This window comes from Miniopterus schreibersii (genome assembly GCF_964146895.1).
Source record: "Miniopterus schreibersii genome assembly, chromosome: 18".
Taxonomy (NCBI): Eukaryota; Metazoa; Chordata; class Mammalia; order Chiroptera; family Miniopteridae; genus Miniopterus; species Miniopterus schreibersii.
Window position 1 is genome coordinate 9915452 of NC_138121.1, and position 18941 is coordinate 9934392.

Below are 18941 nucleotides of genomic sequence, written 5' to 3' on the forward strand. Positions count from 1 at the left end.
AAGAACTTACAATTTTCACAAAGTTTATGAAAGTGCCTGTTCACCCAATTATAGAACTACATGGATTCACATAATTCTGTAGTGCTGCTAGAAACAATACACCACGTCCTAAAACTGTGGAATGACAAGCTTAAGCCTTCACATGATCTGGCTTTAGTAAGATTTTCCATTTATTATCAAACTGTCTTGATTTTTGTTAGAAAGCTACAAAAACCCCAATGTAACTACTTAAAAATTTTAAATTAAAACATGACATTATGAGATCAAGGTTTAAGGCCTTTTTAGAAAGCCTAACAAGAGATCACATTCTTAGGACTACTAAAGATAAAAACAATACCAACCTTCTGATAGTGCAATGGATTATCAATGGCATAGGACAACGTGGAGATAAAATTTGGCTTTGTAATCAGCGACGCACACTCCTGAATCAGAAATTGAGTCTTAAAAAAAAAAAAATTTTCATTAGCATTAGTTATCATCTTGCAAATAGAAGCAGGGGTACTCAAAACATTAAAGTGTAATCCAATATAATATACTGTTTCTACATTATCAAAAGCAGTTCTTTAAAAATTCCTTTAAACTACTTAAATTATATTAGCAACAAGTGTTACACCAAATCAAAACTTCTACAGAATAGAGTCCACTGACAGGATAACTATAAGAACTAATTCAAGAAACTCAATCTAGGACAAGAGATCTCCCCTCTGCCTCACTTGTCAAGCAGGAAGTCTCCACATTCCTGCTTCCTTTAAGCAGGTCTGACCCCCAGCTCTCTACTAGGTAGCTGTAATGTTCTACAGCCAGGCGCCAGGCAGGAGAAGGGAAGGCTACAGGGCTGGGGTAGGGGTGGGGAGTGCCCCAATACCTTTTAGCCATTCAGCTAAGATTATTTCTGGATGTTCTTTGTATGTGTTATTCTTTATATACACTATGCCCAAAATGCAATTCATTAGATCTAAGTCAACAAACTCAATAACCCCAAAATACCTGATGAAAATCTTTGCCACTGCTTTTACCATCGCCACTGAAATCCACATGCGAAAATAGGCAGCGTAATAAATGCCTGTCTGCCTCAGGACCGTGCCGATTCACAATCTAAAAAGACCAAAAATGAGAGTTTGTATCAACATTAAAGGAAATTAAAAAAAAAAACAACAAAAAACACACACAAGCTCTAGAGCAAAATCCCAAGTTACATTAATGGTTCATTTTGGAATGAGAGTTAGGGGAATTATTGAGACAGAGGTACCAATATTTTATAAATATTTCTAAAATGTTTCCTATAGTCGCTGGCAGGAAGCACAAAAGAAAAACTACCAGTAAATAGCTCATATAACTGCTTTGGTTAACACCTACACTGAAAACATCAAGTAGCATAAGTGCCAAGTATTAACAATACTTTTGAGGTTGTAAGGCAAAATTTTTCAACAAACTGGACTCACAAGAACGACTTTTTTTGTACAGTATTTTTACCCTAAAAAATGCAACCTGAAGTCTCCTTACACAACTGTGACTCTTCACAACAGTCTACAAGGCAAGGCCCTAAAGGAACTGGTCTGACTTCAGTACTTCGGATACTGCACCCGCACCCCATTAGTTTCCTGATGGTCCTCAAACTTACTGATGTTTATACTTGCTATTCCCTTTAACTGGAAAGTCCAGATGGCTACAGGATTTGTTCTCACTTCCTTTAGCCTTCTGCTCTGAAATCACTTCATCAGTGAAGTCTTTCATAATTACCCTCCCTAAAATATCAACATGACCCCTTAACCCTGCTTTACCTTTCTCCACAGTACTTACTTACCATGCCTGATAATATGTTTATTTTTTATGTCCCTCACTAGACTTTTAAGTTGCATGGGAACAGGGAGTTTGCACAGCTGTGTTCGCTTCTTCACATCAAGTTTGGAAAAGGGCTTAGCACACTGTATGTGCAGAGTCATTTGTTTCTTAAATGTTACATTAATATAATATAAACAATAACTATTTAACTACCTACTTTGGGCTAAATTGGTACTAAGCTTCCTTGGTTTAATCTTCAACAACCCTGCCAAAAATGACTCCCATTTTATACATGAAGAACTGAACACTTAAACCAGACTTCATGAGCCTAAAATTCAATTGTCTATAAACTGAGGAATCTGGATTCACAGTCCAGGAAACGAAAGCACTTGTAGTGCTTAGGAAAGAAACATAAGGCAATCTGGTGGCTCTTCATAGTTACCACATGAGCCAGCACTTCTTTGGCATATACCCCAAAACTGAAAACAAGCATCCACCCAAAAACTTACTTACCACGCCTGATTATATGTATATGTAAATGAATACTGATAGCCACACTGTTTAAAGTAGACAAAAAGTGAAAACAAACCTAAATATCCAACTAATGGATAAACAAAACGTGGAATACCCACACAATGGACTAAAAGGAATGAGGTACTGACACATGCTCCAAGAAGATGATCCTTAAAACAGGCTAAGTGAAGAGACACACAGAAGTCCACATATGGAATGATTCCATTTATACAAAATGTCCAAATCCACATAAGTAGAAAGTAGATTAGTGGCAACCAGGGACTGGAGTGAAGGGGAAAAGAGCCAACTGCTAATAGATTGAAGTGGTTCTTTTTAGGGTGATGAAAACATTCTGAAGTTAGGTGGTGATGGTTGAACAACTATGTGAATCTACCAAAAAATACTAAACTGTGCATTTTAAAAAGGTGAGTTTTATAGTTTGTGGGGTATATCTCAATTTTTCAAATAGAAAAGAAAATAAATGGAACTAGATCAAAACAAATTAGATAATATTTAATAATTTTTACAGAAAAATAAAATTCTGTGAATTCTGTAAGAATTTGGGGTAAGATTATATATTAAGCTGAAGTGGCATGAAATAAGTGGAAAAAAATCAGACATTTTTCATGCAACATACCCACATAAATTCCCAACTGTCTTTATACTGCATAATCATTCCTTTAATGGTAATGTTTACTTACATGCTGTATTTCCTGCTGGCTGGCTCGGTAGTTTTTCTTGGTTAAATTGTCCACCAGGTAGCTGATTTGAGACAAGGCCAGCGAGAGCGAGTCAAGATTCATTGCTGGTTGGGGCGGAAGCAGGCGGCCGAGCCCGGCGCAAAATCACCATTATTCCCCTTTAGTCACCTCAGAGGCAGGTTAATGCTTTCTTTGTAATTAGCCTATATCTGGTGTATGTACAGTGTCGTCAGTTCTTCTTTACCAGGGGTCTTTCTCTGTTCTGAAACATGGCACCTGTTTTAAAAGAAAACACTATTTTTAAATTAGACCTTTATTTGGGGAAAAATTGTTAGATAAACTTCATCTCTCCATCTTAGTACCTACAATACCATTAAGAATTGAAAAAAGAATTAAGATGCCTCAACCACTACTGATTTTAAAAGCCAAGTTTTATTTATTTATTTATTTTAAATATATCTTTATTGATTTCAGAGAGAGGAAAGGAGAGGGAGAGAGATAGAAACATCAATGATGAGAGAGTCATTGACTGGCTGCAGCCCACAACCCGGGCATGTGCCCTGACCGGGAATCGAACCCTGATCGCCTGGATCCTAGGTCAATGCTCAACTGCTGAGCCACACCCGGCCGGGCAAAAGCCAAGTTTTAAAATTAGGTGGGGCAGTATACAAAGAAAATACCCCTCTAAAAAAACACTGTAGTTTAGCATCTATTTACTTATTTCAAAATGATAATTTATACTAAACCCTATTAGGAGAAGCAGGAAAGTACTTAACTAAAATTAGGATTTGTGGGGGAAAAACTCATCTGGCATTTTCAATTCCTATTCCCACACTATCTGCATATAAACTACTTACAAAACTTCGTTTATTCACTGTACTCCTCCTATGTACTGCTTAAGAATCAGATAGTTTGATCCTCAAGTTGCACCTTAGGATATATGTTTTAGGTATTTGAATGGCTGGCTTAAAGGCAGCAAATAAGGGCTCCAGAACCCAAATTCCTTCCCGCATTATTGAAACAATTAGAAAGGGAAGCCCAAAGCAGAGATATAGCTAAAATGACAGACTATCAGTTTATTCTAACCAATGGAGAAAATGGAGGCAAAATTCGTATTACCAAAACAAACAAGGGAACCAAACACGCAAGTTTTTTTCTTAAGAATTCACCAAGTGCCCAGCCGGATATGGCTCAGCGGTTGAGCCCTGACCTATGATCCAGGAGATCGCAGTTCGATTCCTGGTCAGGGCACATGCCCGGGTTGCTGGCTCGATCCCCAGTAGGGAGCATATACAAGAGTCAGTCCATCAATGACTCTCATCATTGATGTTTCTCTCCCTTCCTCTCCCTTCCTCTCTCTGAAATCAATAAAAATATATTTAAAATAAACAAATAAAAAATAAAACAGTAGGAGAGGCATGGGAATGTGCCAAGATATTTTTGTTCATCCTAAAGCAATAATATATGAAAAGTTAATGATAAATTGTGCTTACATCCATCCATTATATGTAACTAAACTTGCCTGCTGTAAGTTCAAAGAGGAAAATTGTTTATTTTATGCTACATTGGTAGCATATTTTCTCTACCAGATTAGCAAAAAGCCAAGTTTAAGAACACGCCATAATGAGGATATACACAGGCAAAGAGAGGACTTATCAGACTGTTAACAACAGTATTAACTGGTACCTTGTCTGAAACTCAAATTGGCAATATTGTAAAAAGCGTTTATTGCACTACCCTTGAAACTATAAATTCTACTATTGAGACTGTGTGTCCCTCCAGATACACTGCTTCAAGAACTCAAAAGAAAAAGAGGTTTGCCCTGAACTATTTTTTATCATAGCAAAAAGTAAAACAGTAAAAAGCAACTGCTTAAATAAATTATGGTATATCCAAACAAGGCAGTTACTTAAAAGAATAAAGTAAAACTGTGCAGGAACGATACTCATTAAGGAAAAAAACAGAATTTTCTGAAGAACTTAAGATAACTCTGGTAGGAATATGAAGTATAGTGGCTTTCCCTTTTCACCTTCTAAAGTTGTTTTCCCACAAGTATGCATTTATTTTCCACCTTCATTTTTTAAACAAAAGTTTACAAAGAAAGAGGAAAAAACCCCACAGGAATGGAAGGGTAGATTTAGGATAAGAGGATCCCCAGTAGGGGCGCATGTGGGAGGCAACCAATTGATGTATATGACTGTCTCTCTCTCTCCCCACCCAAAATCACATATACATAGTTGGGTTTTTTGGCAGAAAATACATAGGAAAGATAAGCCACAAATTAATGAAAATGGTTACCTATAAAGAAGTGGGTGAGAAGGGGGTAGAAGACATAAAAATCAGAATTAAAAAAAAAAAAAAAATCACAATTACATCTTTTATATGGTTTTGACTTTTGAACCATGTAAATATTTCAAGTTTGAAATTTAGTTTAAAAAAACTAAATAAAGGACCTGAGTGTCAAATTGGTAACATAAAACACAGCAAAAACAATACTTTAAGTAACTGAACGCAGCATCCTATACGTCCTTGATGTACAGTGGGATAAAGTTTTAAGAACTTGAGAAATTTCACTCAGTAGGCTTACTGTTAGCAATAATATTTTATTATGGTTTCAAAACTATTTTTGTATGTTATTGGACAAAGCAAATAAATTAATAGGAATTTAGACTTAGTGCAGAGAAATGTGAACACAAAACCTGAAAAACCTGAAATGGGCCCTGGCCTGGGTGGCTCCAAGGTTACAGCGTTGGCTGGGGCACCGAAGGGTTGAGGTTCGATTCCCGGTCAAGGGTAGGTTCCTGGGTTGCAGATTCAATCCCGGCCCCAGTCACAGCATGTGCAAGAGCAAACAGTATGTCTCTCTCACATCAATGTTTCTCTCTTTCTCCCCTCTCCCTCCCTCCCACTCTCTCTTTCTCAAAAATAATAATAACAAGAATAGAAAAAACATCCTCGGGTGAGGATTAACAACAAAAAGGATTAAAAACCTGAAATGGAAATATCAACACGAATTCTTTTTCTTTAATCCTCACCCCAGGATATTTTTCCACTGCTTTTCAGAGAGAGTGGACGGGGGAGAGACACATCAATGAGAGAGACGCACTGACTGGCTGCCTCCCGCATGCGCCCAGACCAGGGCCAGGGATGAACCTGCAACCAGGGTAAGTGTCCGTGGCCGCAATCGAACATAGGACCCTTCAGTCCAAGGGCCAACACTCTAACCACTGGGCCAAACCAACTAAGACCAATTCTTTTTTTTTTTTTTTTTTTTTAACAAAAATCATTTTCTAAGTGAGTCTAATGAAATGCCCTATACTATACATTGAAAACTACAAGACTTTATTAAACAGAACTAAAGATAACATGAAGGACACATCCCATGCTTATGAATCAGAAAAATTAATAGTTAAAATGTCCATACCACCCAAAACCATCATTAGATTCAACACAATCCCTATCAAAATTCCAATGTCATTTTTCATAGAAAAAAAAAAAAAATCCTAAAATTTGTATGGAACTACAAAAGAGCCTAATAGCCAAGGCAATCATGAAAAAGAGTAACAAAACTGGAAGCATCACATTTCCTGGTTTTAAATTACACTACAAAGATACAGCGATTAAAACAATATGGTACTGGAATAAATACAAACATAGACCAATGGAACGAAAGCCCAGACTTAAACCCACATACACAGTCAACTAATTCTTGATAAGCGAAATAAGAACATCCAATGGAGAAAGGATAATTTCTTCAACACATAATGATGTGATAACCACATGCAGAAAAATAAACTGTACCTCTATCTTACACTACACACAAAAATGAACTAGAAATTGATCAAAGACTTGATACCATAAAATTGCTAGAAGAAAACATAGGAAAGAAGCTCCTGGACACTGACCTTGGCAATAATTTTTTGGGATATAAAACTAAAAGCACAACAAAAGAAAAAAAAAAAAAATCAACAAGTGGGACTACATCAAACAAAGTTTCTGCACAATGAAGTAAACAATTAAAATGAAAAGATAACCTATGAAATGGGAGTGAATATTTGCAAACCATGTATCAGATAAGGGGTTAATATTCAAAACTTACAAAGAAGTCACAAAACACAATAAAAACAACAAAATCAGATTCAAAATGGGCAAAGGAAATAGACTTTTTTTTAAAAAAAGACATCCAAATGGCATACAGGTCATGAAAGATACTAAAAACATTATTAATCATCAAGGAAGTGCAAATCAACACCAGTATGAGATATCAACTCACTCCTGTTAGAATGGCTACCAAGAAGAGGTAAGTCACCTGTCCGGCGTGGCTCAGCGGTTGAGCATCAACCTATGAACCAGGAGATCCGCAACCCAGGCTTGTAGCCTGATAGGGAATCAAACCGCGGTCTCCTGAATCCTCGGTCAATGCTCAACCGCTGACCCACACCCGGCCAGGCAAGATATACTTTTAAAAGATGTAAGTTTGGGCAAGGATGTGGAAAAAAGGGAGCCCTTGTGCACTGTTCACAGTCTTGTAAATTGGTTCAGCCACTATGAAAAACAGTGTGAGGTTCCCTCAAAAATTTAAAAACAAAACTATCATACGCACGCACACACCAATAGTATACTATTCAGCCATGAGAAAAAAGGAAATCCCGTCATTTGTAACAACTTGGATGGACCTTGAAGACATTATGCTAAGTGAGGTAAATCAGACAAAAACAAATAATGTATGGTATGATATGATATCTATCATGTGGGATCTTTAAAATTAAAAAAAAAAAACCTGTACAGAAGAGATTCGTGGTTGACTGAGGTGAGGGGTGGGATGGGGTATACGAAGTGGATAAAGGTGGTCAAAAGGTACAAACTTCCAGTTAGAAAATAAGGAAGTCCTGGGGATATAATGAACAGCAAGGTGACCCATAATTAGAATAAATCTTAAAAGTTCTCATCACAAGGAAAAGAATTTTTTTGTAGCTATGCATGGTGATAGATGCTAACTAGATTTATTGTGATCATTTTGCATCACATACAAATATCAAATCATTATGTTACACATGTGAAATGAATACATCAGCTGTATCTCAGTAATATTTTAAAACTGAACTAGAAAAAACAGAGTGGAATGGTGGTTACCAGGGGGTGTGGGAATGGGTGTTTAAGGATACATACTTGCAAATAGCAAGTAAGTCCTGGAAATCTAAAACACAATACAGTACAGTAATTATAGACAGCAAAGCTGCGTTATTTATAAACAAACTTGTTAAGAGATCTTAACTGTTTCCACCACTAGTAGAAATGATAATTACATGATGTGTTAGAGGTGTTAGCTAATGTTACAATAGCAATCCTGTTTCAGTATAAATGTATCAAGGCAATACGTTGTATACTTTAGAGTTACACAATGTTATGTGTCAATTATATCTCAATTTAAAATAAAATGTCCTAGAGCCTAGCCAGCGTGGCTCAGCAGCTGAGCATCGACCTATGATCCAAGAGATACCCGTTCAATTCTTGGTCAGGGAACATGCCGGGGTTTCAGGCTCCAGTCCCATTATGGGGCATGTGGGAGGCAGCCGATCAATGACTCTCATCACTGATGTTTCTCTCTCTCCTCCTCCTCTCCCTTCCTCTCTGTGAAATAAAGATGCATTAAAACAAAAACAAAAAAACACACACACAAAACCATCATCTGCTAAAGGAAGCCCTCCTTATCAGTTCAAACATTTGAACCTATAAAAAACACAAATGTAAACACCTCAAGTGCCTCATAGAACAAATACAGAATTTACTATAATGCTATGCAACTAAGACAATTGTGTATAAGAATGGGGAGAGGAGAGCTATTTAAAATGCTGATTCTTAAGCACCATCTACATCAAAAGAATCAAAATCCTTGGGGAAAGAACAGGACATAATATTTTGAACACGCTCTGCAGGTGATTCTTAGTGCATTTTAATGTTTAAGAACCACTTACCTAACAGCTCTGGGAAATTTTTTCAAAAAGTACATCGAACCTTGATGCAATTACTAAAGAGAGAGAAAGATTGGAAATTCTCCATTAGGGTGTGGGAGCAAGGTACAGAAAAGTATTCTCTGTATGTATGCACGTATACAAGTAGTATCTAGGATACAAATAATAACTATCTGAAAACTTAAGCTGAGAAGTGAACTGAACTTTTCCCCACAGTGAAACAGAAAAATAACTTTCAAAAACAAAATATAAGGTCAATAAAGTTTTGCAGATTCCAAGATTCTCCATACAAAATCCCCAGTCACCTCACTCACTGTGCAGGAAAGAGTTAACATAGAAGGCCTGAGACTGTTATCCTAGAAAGGCTTGCCAACTTGGCCCTTGGCTGATGTTTAAACTTGGATTTTAGCAGAATTCTCACTCCCAGAACTAAGAGTGGCTCATTGTGCCTAAACTATACCCCCCAAATAATGTGGGTTTATGTTGAACACCTGCTTCCCTCTGGCAACCCCTCAATTTTGGTATGTGGTAGGCAGAAGGTCCTAGTAACAACTCTAGGTACTGAGTCTCTAATGAGCTGCTCTGCCAAGCAACATTTCACACGTGTTCTCACAATTCCTTGCTAGAGGAATTTAGTGTCCTGTGTGACTGCACTGGTAGAGGCACTAGTTTCCTCCGGATTTCACCCATATGCCTTTTCTCCTGGCTGATTTTGCTTTGTATCCTTTTGTTCTAATGAATCATAGCACTGAGTACAACTATATGCTGTGCCCTGAGTCCCAGTGAACCTACTGAACCTGGGGGTGGTAGTCTTGGGGATCCCCAACACATTAAACCTGATACTGGCCAAGATAAAATGTCTTCTGGAGGTAGTTGAGACCTAATTTGTGGATTTCTTCTCTAGTACGTGCAGAATCCATTTCAGAATTTTGGATTTTTATCATAAAGACAGTCCTGGAAGATACCTGGATTGGTTTGGGTATGTTTTAGGGAGGTATGTTTGAGGGAATTGCAGGGACTCGCTAGATGCTCACTAAATGTTTCCTCTTGCTGGCTAAACAGCTAGACTACATTTCCTAGCCTCTTTTGGATGGGTTTGGCCAAAAGACGAAGTTCTAGCCAATGAAATGTAGGCCCAAAATGACAGCAGCCACTTCCAGACCTAGTCCATAAAACCTCCTACTCATGACCCTCTGGTTCTTTCACCCTCTGCCAACCGGATAAGGACACCCAAGGAGGGTGGCACCAAAACATGGAAGGAGCCTAGGTTCCTAAATTATTGCACAGAAGGCAACCCAATGAACTCTCAATGAAAGTGATCAGAGTATAAATGGCTACTCTTCTAAGTCATTGATATCTTAGGATTGTTTCTTACAACTCTAGCCTGCTTTTGCCTAATAACAAAGGATACGATCAGATGAAAATTTTTAGAAGCTACTGTTGACAATGAAAAGAGTAGACCATGGGAAATTATGAACATCAGAGGGAAAGAGAAGTGAATGCGTTCAAGAGGCATTGCAAGGACTCTGAATCTCTGTGAAGAATAAGGAAGGAAAGGAAGAAAAACGTTGGACTTGTCAAAACGTATTCACATTTCCAGACTAAGTGCCTGGCTCTGCTTACTCCTACTATGAAGCCACCAAGGAAGAGGAAGCTTGAAGTGCAAGAAAAGAATAAGGAATTCAATCTAGGACCTGTGTGGAGTGAGGCATAGAGTTGTAATCCACTGGGTGGCTGGATTTACAGTCTGGAGCATAACAAGGTGTGGGCTACAAATAACAGATCTGGAAGTCATCAACATATAGATGAGACAGCATGAGAGAAGGGATCCAGGTGATCGGGGTTCGGTTCCCGGTCAGGGCACATGCCCGGGTTGTAGGCTGCAGCCGATCAATGACTCTCTCGTCATCGATGTTTCTATCTCTCTCTCCCTCTCCTTTCCTCTCTCTGAAATCAATAAAGATATATTAAAACAACAACAAAAAACTTAAAAAAAAAAAAAAAAAGACCACAGCTTAGCTCAAGCCCCAGCCCTGCAAAGACTTCCAAACCACTTCAGATCACACCTCCTCTCTCCTTCAGTATGTATGATGCACTATAAAATTTAATCACATTGCTCACTATTGTTTCATGTGTATTACTATTTCCATCAGTTCGCAGAATTCTGTATCTCTTTATCACCAACACTCCCAGCCAACCAGCTTTGTGGGCACCAAAAACTTTACAGAACCTTGTAAGTCCATTACCAACATTCGATTTCTAGATCCTTAAAATACAATTTGACAAGACTAATAGAAAACAAAATGTAGTCAAAGTTTGGGGAATTTCTTCCACCTTCATTATCCATCAGAAATGGAGACCATTTTCCATGTCACTTCAGGTTAACTTGTCTTTAATTGTAAAAGCATCACTATTTTATGTATCACTAACAAAGCTTACTTGGCAGTATTTTTTCTATGACATGATGCAGCCCAATTTCAGAGATGTTAACATTAAAAATCTGTTTTAGAATCAATGAAATAAGGTATTCCTTTTCCTCACACAGTCTTTCACATATGCCACTGTAAAATTAAACACCAATAGTTAGATCTAAAGTAAATAAAATAACCCTGACAACAAATGTGAACCTCTAAAGGGTATTTACTGGAATAAACTAGAGGGCAGTATAATCTCCAAAAGCATTCCAAAATATGTAGAAGTGGGAGAGAACTGGCATCTGATAATTAGAGATGCAATAACAATCATCATCTTGCAAGGAAGGAGGACAGTAGCACCAACAAAAAACTATCCTGCCCAAATGCCAACAGTGCCCTTTTTGAAAAAAATGGGTTTTGCATCCACTTTCTATAGGGTGGGTCCCAGACGTAAACACCTCAAGTTTGGCTTTCCGGGAAATTAACACAAAGCCAAGCACAACTCAAATCCACCAGATGGTAAGAAATGGTATATGGCTTATGTGAAGTGGCTACCACAACTTATCAGAGAAACAGTTTAAGCATTACTGTTGTATGTATTAATCCAGTCAAATATCTGTTGAGTACTTACTATGTGTCAGATATCAGAAGTACAGCCCTGCATTCCCACTGGAGGGGAGAAAATATTTTTAGACAGTACACTTGAGTTTAAACTTGTATGATGGATATTGTTTTGGTAGGTACAAATACTGACATTACAGAAAAAAGGGGCAAAGATGTACCTGGAAGCCACTGTCTTTTGACTACAACATAAAATAGTAACATGCTGCCACAGGTAGAAAGGAATCAACACTTACACAGCTCCAGGCCAAGGTACTTGAAGGACTTTCGAGCAGAGGCTGTCTATTTTCAAACAAATGATTTAGGTGGCTGTTTGGCAGTAAAGAACTAACTGTATTCCTGGAATCATTTACAGTTAGGACACATTCACATATTAAGTACATAATAAAGAAATCCAATAAACAATTGATGAGGAAAAGGAAAAGATACTGAAGATTAGTTAGGGAGCTACTGTGGAAAAAGACAAAGGGTCTGAAACAAAAGTGTAACTATTCTTATATAATGGGTCTACATAAAATTTAAAAAGTAACTTTGCAGCCCAGCCAGCATGGTTCCATTTTGGTCAGAGCACAGGCCCTGCTGCTGGATCCCCAGTAAGGGGTATGCAGGAAGCAGCTAATCAATGACTCTCTCATCGCTGATGTTTCTCTCTCATCGCTGATGTTTCTCTCTCACCCTCTCCCTTTTCCTCTCTGAAATCAATAAAAACTTTTTTTAAAAAGTAACATTGCATTTCCAAACTAAGAGCTATATAAATCAAGGTGACAACCTTCAAAAAAAATTATCTAAATGGGAAACTGTTGAGCTAATATGAAGCTTAGCCCAGCCGGGCGTGGCTCAGCAGTTGAGCGTCAACCTAGGATCCAGGCGATGGGGGTTCGATTCCCGGTCAGGGCACATGCTCAGGTTGCGGGCTCCATCCCCAGTCGGGGCGTGCAGGAGGCAGCCAATCAATGACTCTCTCATCATTGATGTTTCTGTGTATCTCTCTCTCTCTCCTTTCCTCTCTCTGAAATCAATAAAGATATATTTAAAAAAAAATATATATATATATATATATATATGAAGCTTAAGAACAGTAACATGGTGTTTTAAAATACGCTTTTATTACTTTATATTTCATATAATTAGTCCAACATCTAAAAAAAAAACCCCTCTCATTTCAACATTTAAGGAATTTCCTTCCAACAGCTGTAACAAAATTAACCAAGACATTTTATCCTGGAGGTTTATGCTAACCTTTCCAGTCTTAAAGACAGAAATTCATTTCTTAAAACTACATTTCCCAAAAGCTGCATTTCCTTCAATCTCAACACAGGGTTTCAGATCAAGTCTACACCTCTAATCACTGGCTTCTCAAACAATGCTTTTCAATGAACAATGTGTTTTATTTGCTTCACATTTATTTATTTGGATTCTTACAAATGAGTAAAAAGTACATTGAAATAAACTATTGTGTATACATAGCACAAAAAAGGTTTTCAGCCCATTTTAGCTTTGAAACATGGTTCTTAAAAATTGTGCAAACAGAAAAGGAGCTGCAGGATTTTTCTATATACAATGTAAGGTCTTAAAATAAGACTCAGTGGGATGCCACTTTGAAACCACACAGCAGAAGTTCAGTTTGGTAAAAGGGCCATTTAAGAAAAGCTTTGGCTAATGTTCTTTAATGACGTGAAAATTAGTTTTGTGTTTTTTAAAATATATATATATACTACATTAATAAAATACAGTATTTCGCCCGGCCGGGCATGGCTCAGTGGTTGAGCATCAACCTAGGATCCAGGAGATTGCAGTTCCATTCCCAGTCAGGGCATATGCCTGGGTTGCGGGCTCTATCCCCAGTTGGGGGCGTGCAGGAGGCAGCCAAGCAATGACTCTCTCATCATTGATGTTTCTGTCTCTCTCTCTCCCCCTCTCCTTTCCTCTCTCTGAAATCAATAAAGATATATTTAAAAAAAAAAAATGCATAAACTTCGTACAAGAATTACTGTCTTGAAATATTTGAGCATTCAAGTAGAATTATTGTGGACAAATTCCCTTCCATGGCATTGAGTGCCAAAGAATTGTTACCCCTAGAATGAAGTGAAATAAAGAGTCAAGTTCATAAATTTAAGCTGGTTAAAAAGGAAGCTTTTCATAACTAGACCAGCATCTCATCGAAAACATACTTTGAAAAAGCAACTTACACGAATAATTTGATATTAGTCTTTACACATATTTTGAAGAGATAAGCAAGCATTTCCTCATTGGTCCTCACAGGTGTTTTATCGTTTTGCTTTTAATGACTTCATCCAAAATTAGGAAGATGTCCCAGTACCTAGTCTGACAAGATCTACATTCAAGAGATGGGATTTAAACCCTCAGTAGAAATTAAGAGACTAGAAGTAAAGAAACTAAGCCAGGGATCCATTTGAATGAGTTAGAACCCAGAGCATTTCAGTTCTGTTCCACCTGCGGCTAAACCCTGCCCTAAAACTTCTAAGATTACAATCTTAGGCAAGAAAGGGAAATACTTTCAGTTATTAATGGTCAAGTCTTTGTGCCATGACTCTAAAATTATGTTTCCACTAAAGGACTTGGGACCCACACTTGTTGAAAAGTGACAAACTCTCCACAAACAATTTTTACCAACAAGCTACCAATTTAGTCAAAGCACAACTAGATGCCTAAAGCATTATGTATCATTAGCTCATTTTCTCTTTACACAAGGTAACAATTTGCAGTGTCCTAAAAAGTTATTATTTAAACTGTTACCATATATCTTATTAATAAAATACTGTGCTGCCAATCTTTGGAAGAGTAGGAGTATCAACCTGGGCCACAGATCACTAACATAGTAAAACCCAAATACCTCTTACAAACAAAAGTTTCTTCTTAATGTTTGACCTACTTCCCAATTTTTCACTTGTCTTCCCATGTTTTCATCTATGTATTTCTATTCCTATCAAACGGACTGTCATAAAGAAAATGTTCAGAATTTCCCCCCCCCCCAAAAATACTCATGTTACATTCACTTAACTTTTGACTGTTAAATCCCGCAAGGCAATCGAATTATAGAGAAATGAGGGGGGGTGGATTAAGAATTGTTACTGAACTTTCAGGAAGAAAACTGACTTTTTTTAGTCCAGTCCTAAGAAATGTGACGATTAATTGCGTGACTTCAGGGGAAAAGTTTACTTCTCAAAGTTTGTTTTAAACACATTTCCAAACCCACAGGTATCAAGCGTTTTCTTTTTCCAACCTACACAGCTTACTCCTAAGTGGAGGCAATTATCTGTGTGAGCGAATTCTTCGGGGGGGGGGGGGAGGGGTAGCACTGCAAAAAGACCATTTCAAGTTGGAAATTTCAGTATTATGCTTGGCCTTCAGCGACCCCTACAAGACCTGTCTGGAGTCAGTCTTCACCAGCACTGAGGTCTCCAAGTGCTCAGCTCACTAGGGGGGGGCACTTCCCACGGGGGGAGCAGAACCGCCACCAAAGCACAGACCCTGGGCCACGTCGGGTGGGGGCCGACTTCGGAGAAACGTGTGAGCGCCCGGGCGCGCGAGTGGAACAAAACCTGTGGCAAGAAGTCATAAGGAAGTGCTCGCTCCCGCCCGCCCCTCCCACCGGCGGGCACCCGAAACACCCGCGGTTTGACAACGTGCTGGGGGCGGGGGAGGGGGGCTGGCAGCTCCGGGCGCAAAGCACAGAACCGGGAGCCTACAACTACTCCCCACACGGCCCCCTAGCCCCGGGAGCTAGGCCTCGAGGGCCGCTGTCCGCCGCACAAATCCGGGAGCCCGGAAAGAAAAGGGCAGTTGAGCTCGTGGAACCTGAGGAGGGTGCAGCCCGCGCGAAGCGAGGCCCAGCCGTCGGAATTACCGCCACCGCCGCCCTCGGAGTCTCCAGGCCAGGGCCAGGGGGCCACCGGCTCTCACCCCGCGCTCCGCGCTCCGCCCTCCGCTCCGTGGGAGCCCTGGCCCCGGCCTCTCTCCTCTTCAGAGCCCGAAGACTCCGCGAGCCGTGGAGAGAGAGAGCCCGCCCTCGGCCGTCTCGTCACTTGCCCGTCCTGCCTGCCCCTCACTCCGCGGAGCTCCGGGAAACGCTCCCAATGGCCCCGGGACCACCCCCGGTGTTTCCCCCGCCTGCACCCGCGTTCCGCAGCTGACACCGCCGGCCGGCCCCAGCCCCGGACCCCAGCCCACCTCACCTCGGGCGGCTCCGGCGGCGCTGGACACAGGAAACTCCTGGGTCCCCGACTCCGGCTCTCCTCGACCCCCCTCTTCGGTTAACTCCGCTTGTTTCTCTACAAAATGGCGCCGGAGGTCGCGCGCTCACGTCGCGGCCTTTCCCCTCCCCGTTCTCATTTCATCATTTGCTGCCCGCTCGAGGAGGGATGGCCCCGGCACCAGCCAATGACTGTAGATCACCCGCGGCCCCCACCCAATCACCGCCGGGTGCCCGCGGATTTGAACCAATCACACACGAGTGCTTGCAGAAGTCAAGGAAGAAACCAGGCTGCTGCTAGCAACTACCAATCCGGACTCCTACTTGGCGGGCCTGGGCCAATGGCCTCTCACCGGTCCCTAGGGACTGGATCGGACCTTCGCGCCTGCGCTCGAGCGAGGGCCAATGGGAAGACGCACACAACTTCGATTTGGGGCTTCACGGACTTCCCACCTGCCCTGAGAAACAATAAATAAAGGAGGGGGGCCCATCAACCCTCGCCGCTTAGCGCGGGAACTACTCTGAGTTAGAGTGAAGCACCGTTTCTTAACTTTCCTACCTCTTTCGAAGTGTCAAGTCCAGGGGGCTGCGGGGCTTGCCAAGCTTCAACATTCCCCTCCCCGGGTGTCCCCCTGGCGCGGGACCCCAGGCCTCAGGAAGCAAGCCAACCTGTAACCAAAGCGGCGATGCTCCGCATCCCGGGGTGTGTGGTGTTGCCCCACGCCCCACGCCCGACTTCATGTCGCAAAAGTAATGCATCTTCTTCCATCACTTACCGCGCCCTCGGGGGAGCGAGGCATGCTGGGAGATGTAGTCTCCGGGGCCTCGCTTCAATCGAGAGGACTTGGAAGTTGTGTCTGCTGAAGAAGGGGTGTGCGACAGGGAGGTGGGACGCTGAAGTTCTCTTTTTTTTGGCTTACGACTTGCGAGTGGTATCAGAAAGGATCCCTAAGCCCTTTGCTCTTAGGAGAAAAGCACAAAAAACCTATCTTTTTTCTATAATTTATTATCTATGGTAGATTGTAGGATTTTCTGGTAATCTGTTGGGGGCGGGGGAGTCCCTGGGAAGACTTTTAACATTTGAAAAAAACCCTCTCCTCCTCATCACCCTCCCCCCTCATTCTAAGGCGAGGCTCAGAAGCACTACCTTTTGTGCCTAAAAATACCCTTTTTTTTTTTTTTTAAATCGTGGTAAAAACACAACATAAAATTCACCATTTTCAAGTATACCAGACGTTAGCATTAACTGTACGCGTATTGGTGTGCAACTGAACTTTTTCGTGGTGTAAAACTAAATCTCGAGCCCAGGCCGGGTAGCTCAATTAGTTAGAGCGTCCTCCAGGTACTCCGGGGTTTCAGATTCAGTCCTGGGCAGGGCCCCTAAGGGAACTGGCCAATGAATGCATGAATCAATGGAACAACAAATCGATGTTTCTCTCCCTTCCTCTCTCTCTCTAACAATCAATCAATAAAAAGCTTAAAAACAACTAAAACTCTATACTTATAAAACAACTCATTTGCTCCCTCCGGTCCCTGACACCCACCGTTCTACTTTCTATTTCTAATAGAGTTTGACTACTTCAGATACTTTGGAATCATGCACTATTTGTCTTTTTGTGGCTGGCTTCTGTCACCTAAATATGCTTTTGACACCTGCCTTTCCTTGGTTGGGGGCCAACTTGGCAAAGATTTACTGGGTCTTGTTTTCAAGCAACTGAATGAGACCCAGGAACCCCACCTATAGGGAAGGCAAGGATTGCTTCATTCTTGTTCCTACCCATGTTCCCAGCACTGTGCCTGACACATGGTAGACATGTGCGCAAATAAATGTTGAAAAGTCAGGAGAAATGGACTTACAACGTTATTATGTCAGTGGTAAAAGTGCCCTTAAACAGACCACGGATGAAGAATAGGCCCATCTATTCACCGTTGCTGTGTGAAATTGCTAAAGCCTCTAGAGAGAGCAGGATTTGGGCCAAGTTTATCAAAACTGAAAATGCACAGACCCACTGACTCAGGAATTCCATGTCTAGGGATTTATTCCGCAGGTGAATATTGTAAATTCTTACAGAGATGAATGTATCGAGATATTCACTGATGCGTTGTTTATGGGGCTCCAAAAGACTGGAAACAATAGGGAACAGGTTAAATAAATGTATGGTGCTCTCATTGCAGTGGAATGCTATGATGTTTTCTTAAAAGAACAAGGTAAATCTATATGTACCTATATGAAATGATGGCAAGATTTAAAAAGACAGCATAATTGTTTGTGTAGGAGAAAATAACTATACTTGCGTAAAAGCATATCCTAAAAGCATAAAAAGGTTTGGAAAGACCCACACCCCCCACAACTGACACCAGTGGTTATCCCCGGGGAGGGAAGTGCAATGAGGAAGGGTAAAGGGAACTCTTGTTTTTATCCCATACATTACTGTCCTATTTGCACTTTTTACAAAGAGGATGTATTCATGTTTTGTTTGTGTAATTTAAAATATATATATTTAAAAACAGAGAGAATGTGATACCCATAAAGGTCAGCTATCTAAGGTCAACTCTGTAATTCTACAACTAAGTTCAGGTCTCAAACGTAGATCTCCTAAAACAAGATATTTTGAAATAAAGCTGAGTTGCCTTTCCCCACTTCAGCCTGTCTTTGCCAATAAAATGGTTTGCTACTTTATACTGAAGCTGCTCGCAGGGACCCTAGAGCCCACGGCCAACCCCT

At 40.5% G+C, this 18941-nt stretch overlaps 1 protein-coding gene across 7 annotated transcripts in view; it reads right to left on the minus strand.

Annotated features, from left to right (window-relative positions):
• Window positions 1-16299, minus strand: part of CNOT1 (CCR4-NOT transcription complex subunit 1) — a 64967-nt gene extending 48668 nt beyond the window's left edge. For all 7 annotated transcript variants that reach the window (XM_081119664.1, XM_081119666.1, XM_081119662.1 and 4 more), the window contains exons 1-4: window positions 16200-16299; window positions 2997-3272; window positions 988-1095; window positions 342-440 (exon numbers count right to left, since the gene is read on the minus strand). In XM_081119664.1, coding sequence (XP_080975790.1) covers window positions 342-440; window positions 988-1095; window positions 2997-3098 — 309 coding nt within the window. In that variant the 5' untranslated portion in view covers window positions 3099-3272; window positions 16200-16299. The remainder of the gene's footprint in view (window positions 1-341; window positions 441-987; window positions 1096-2996; window positions 3273-16199) is intronic.
• Window positions 16300-18941: the final 2642 nt, after the last annotated feature.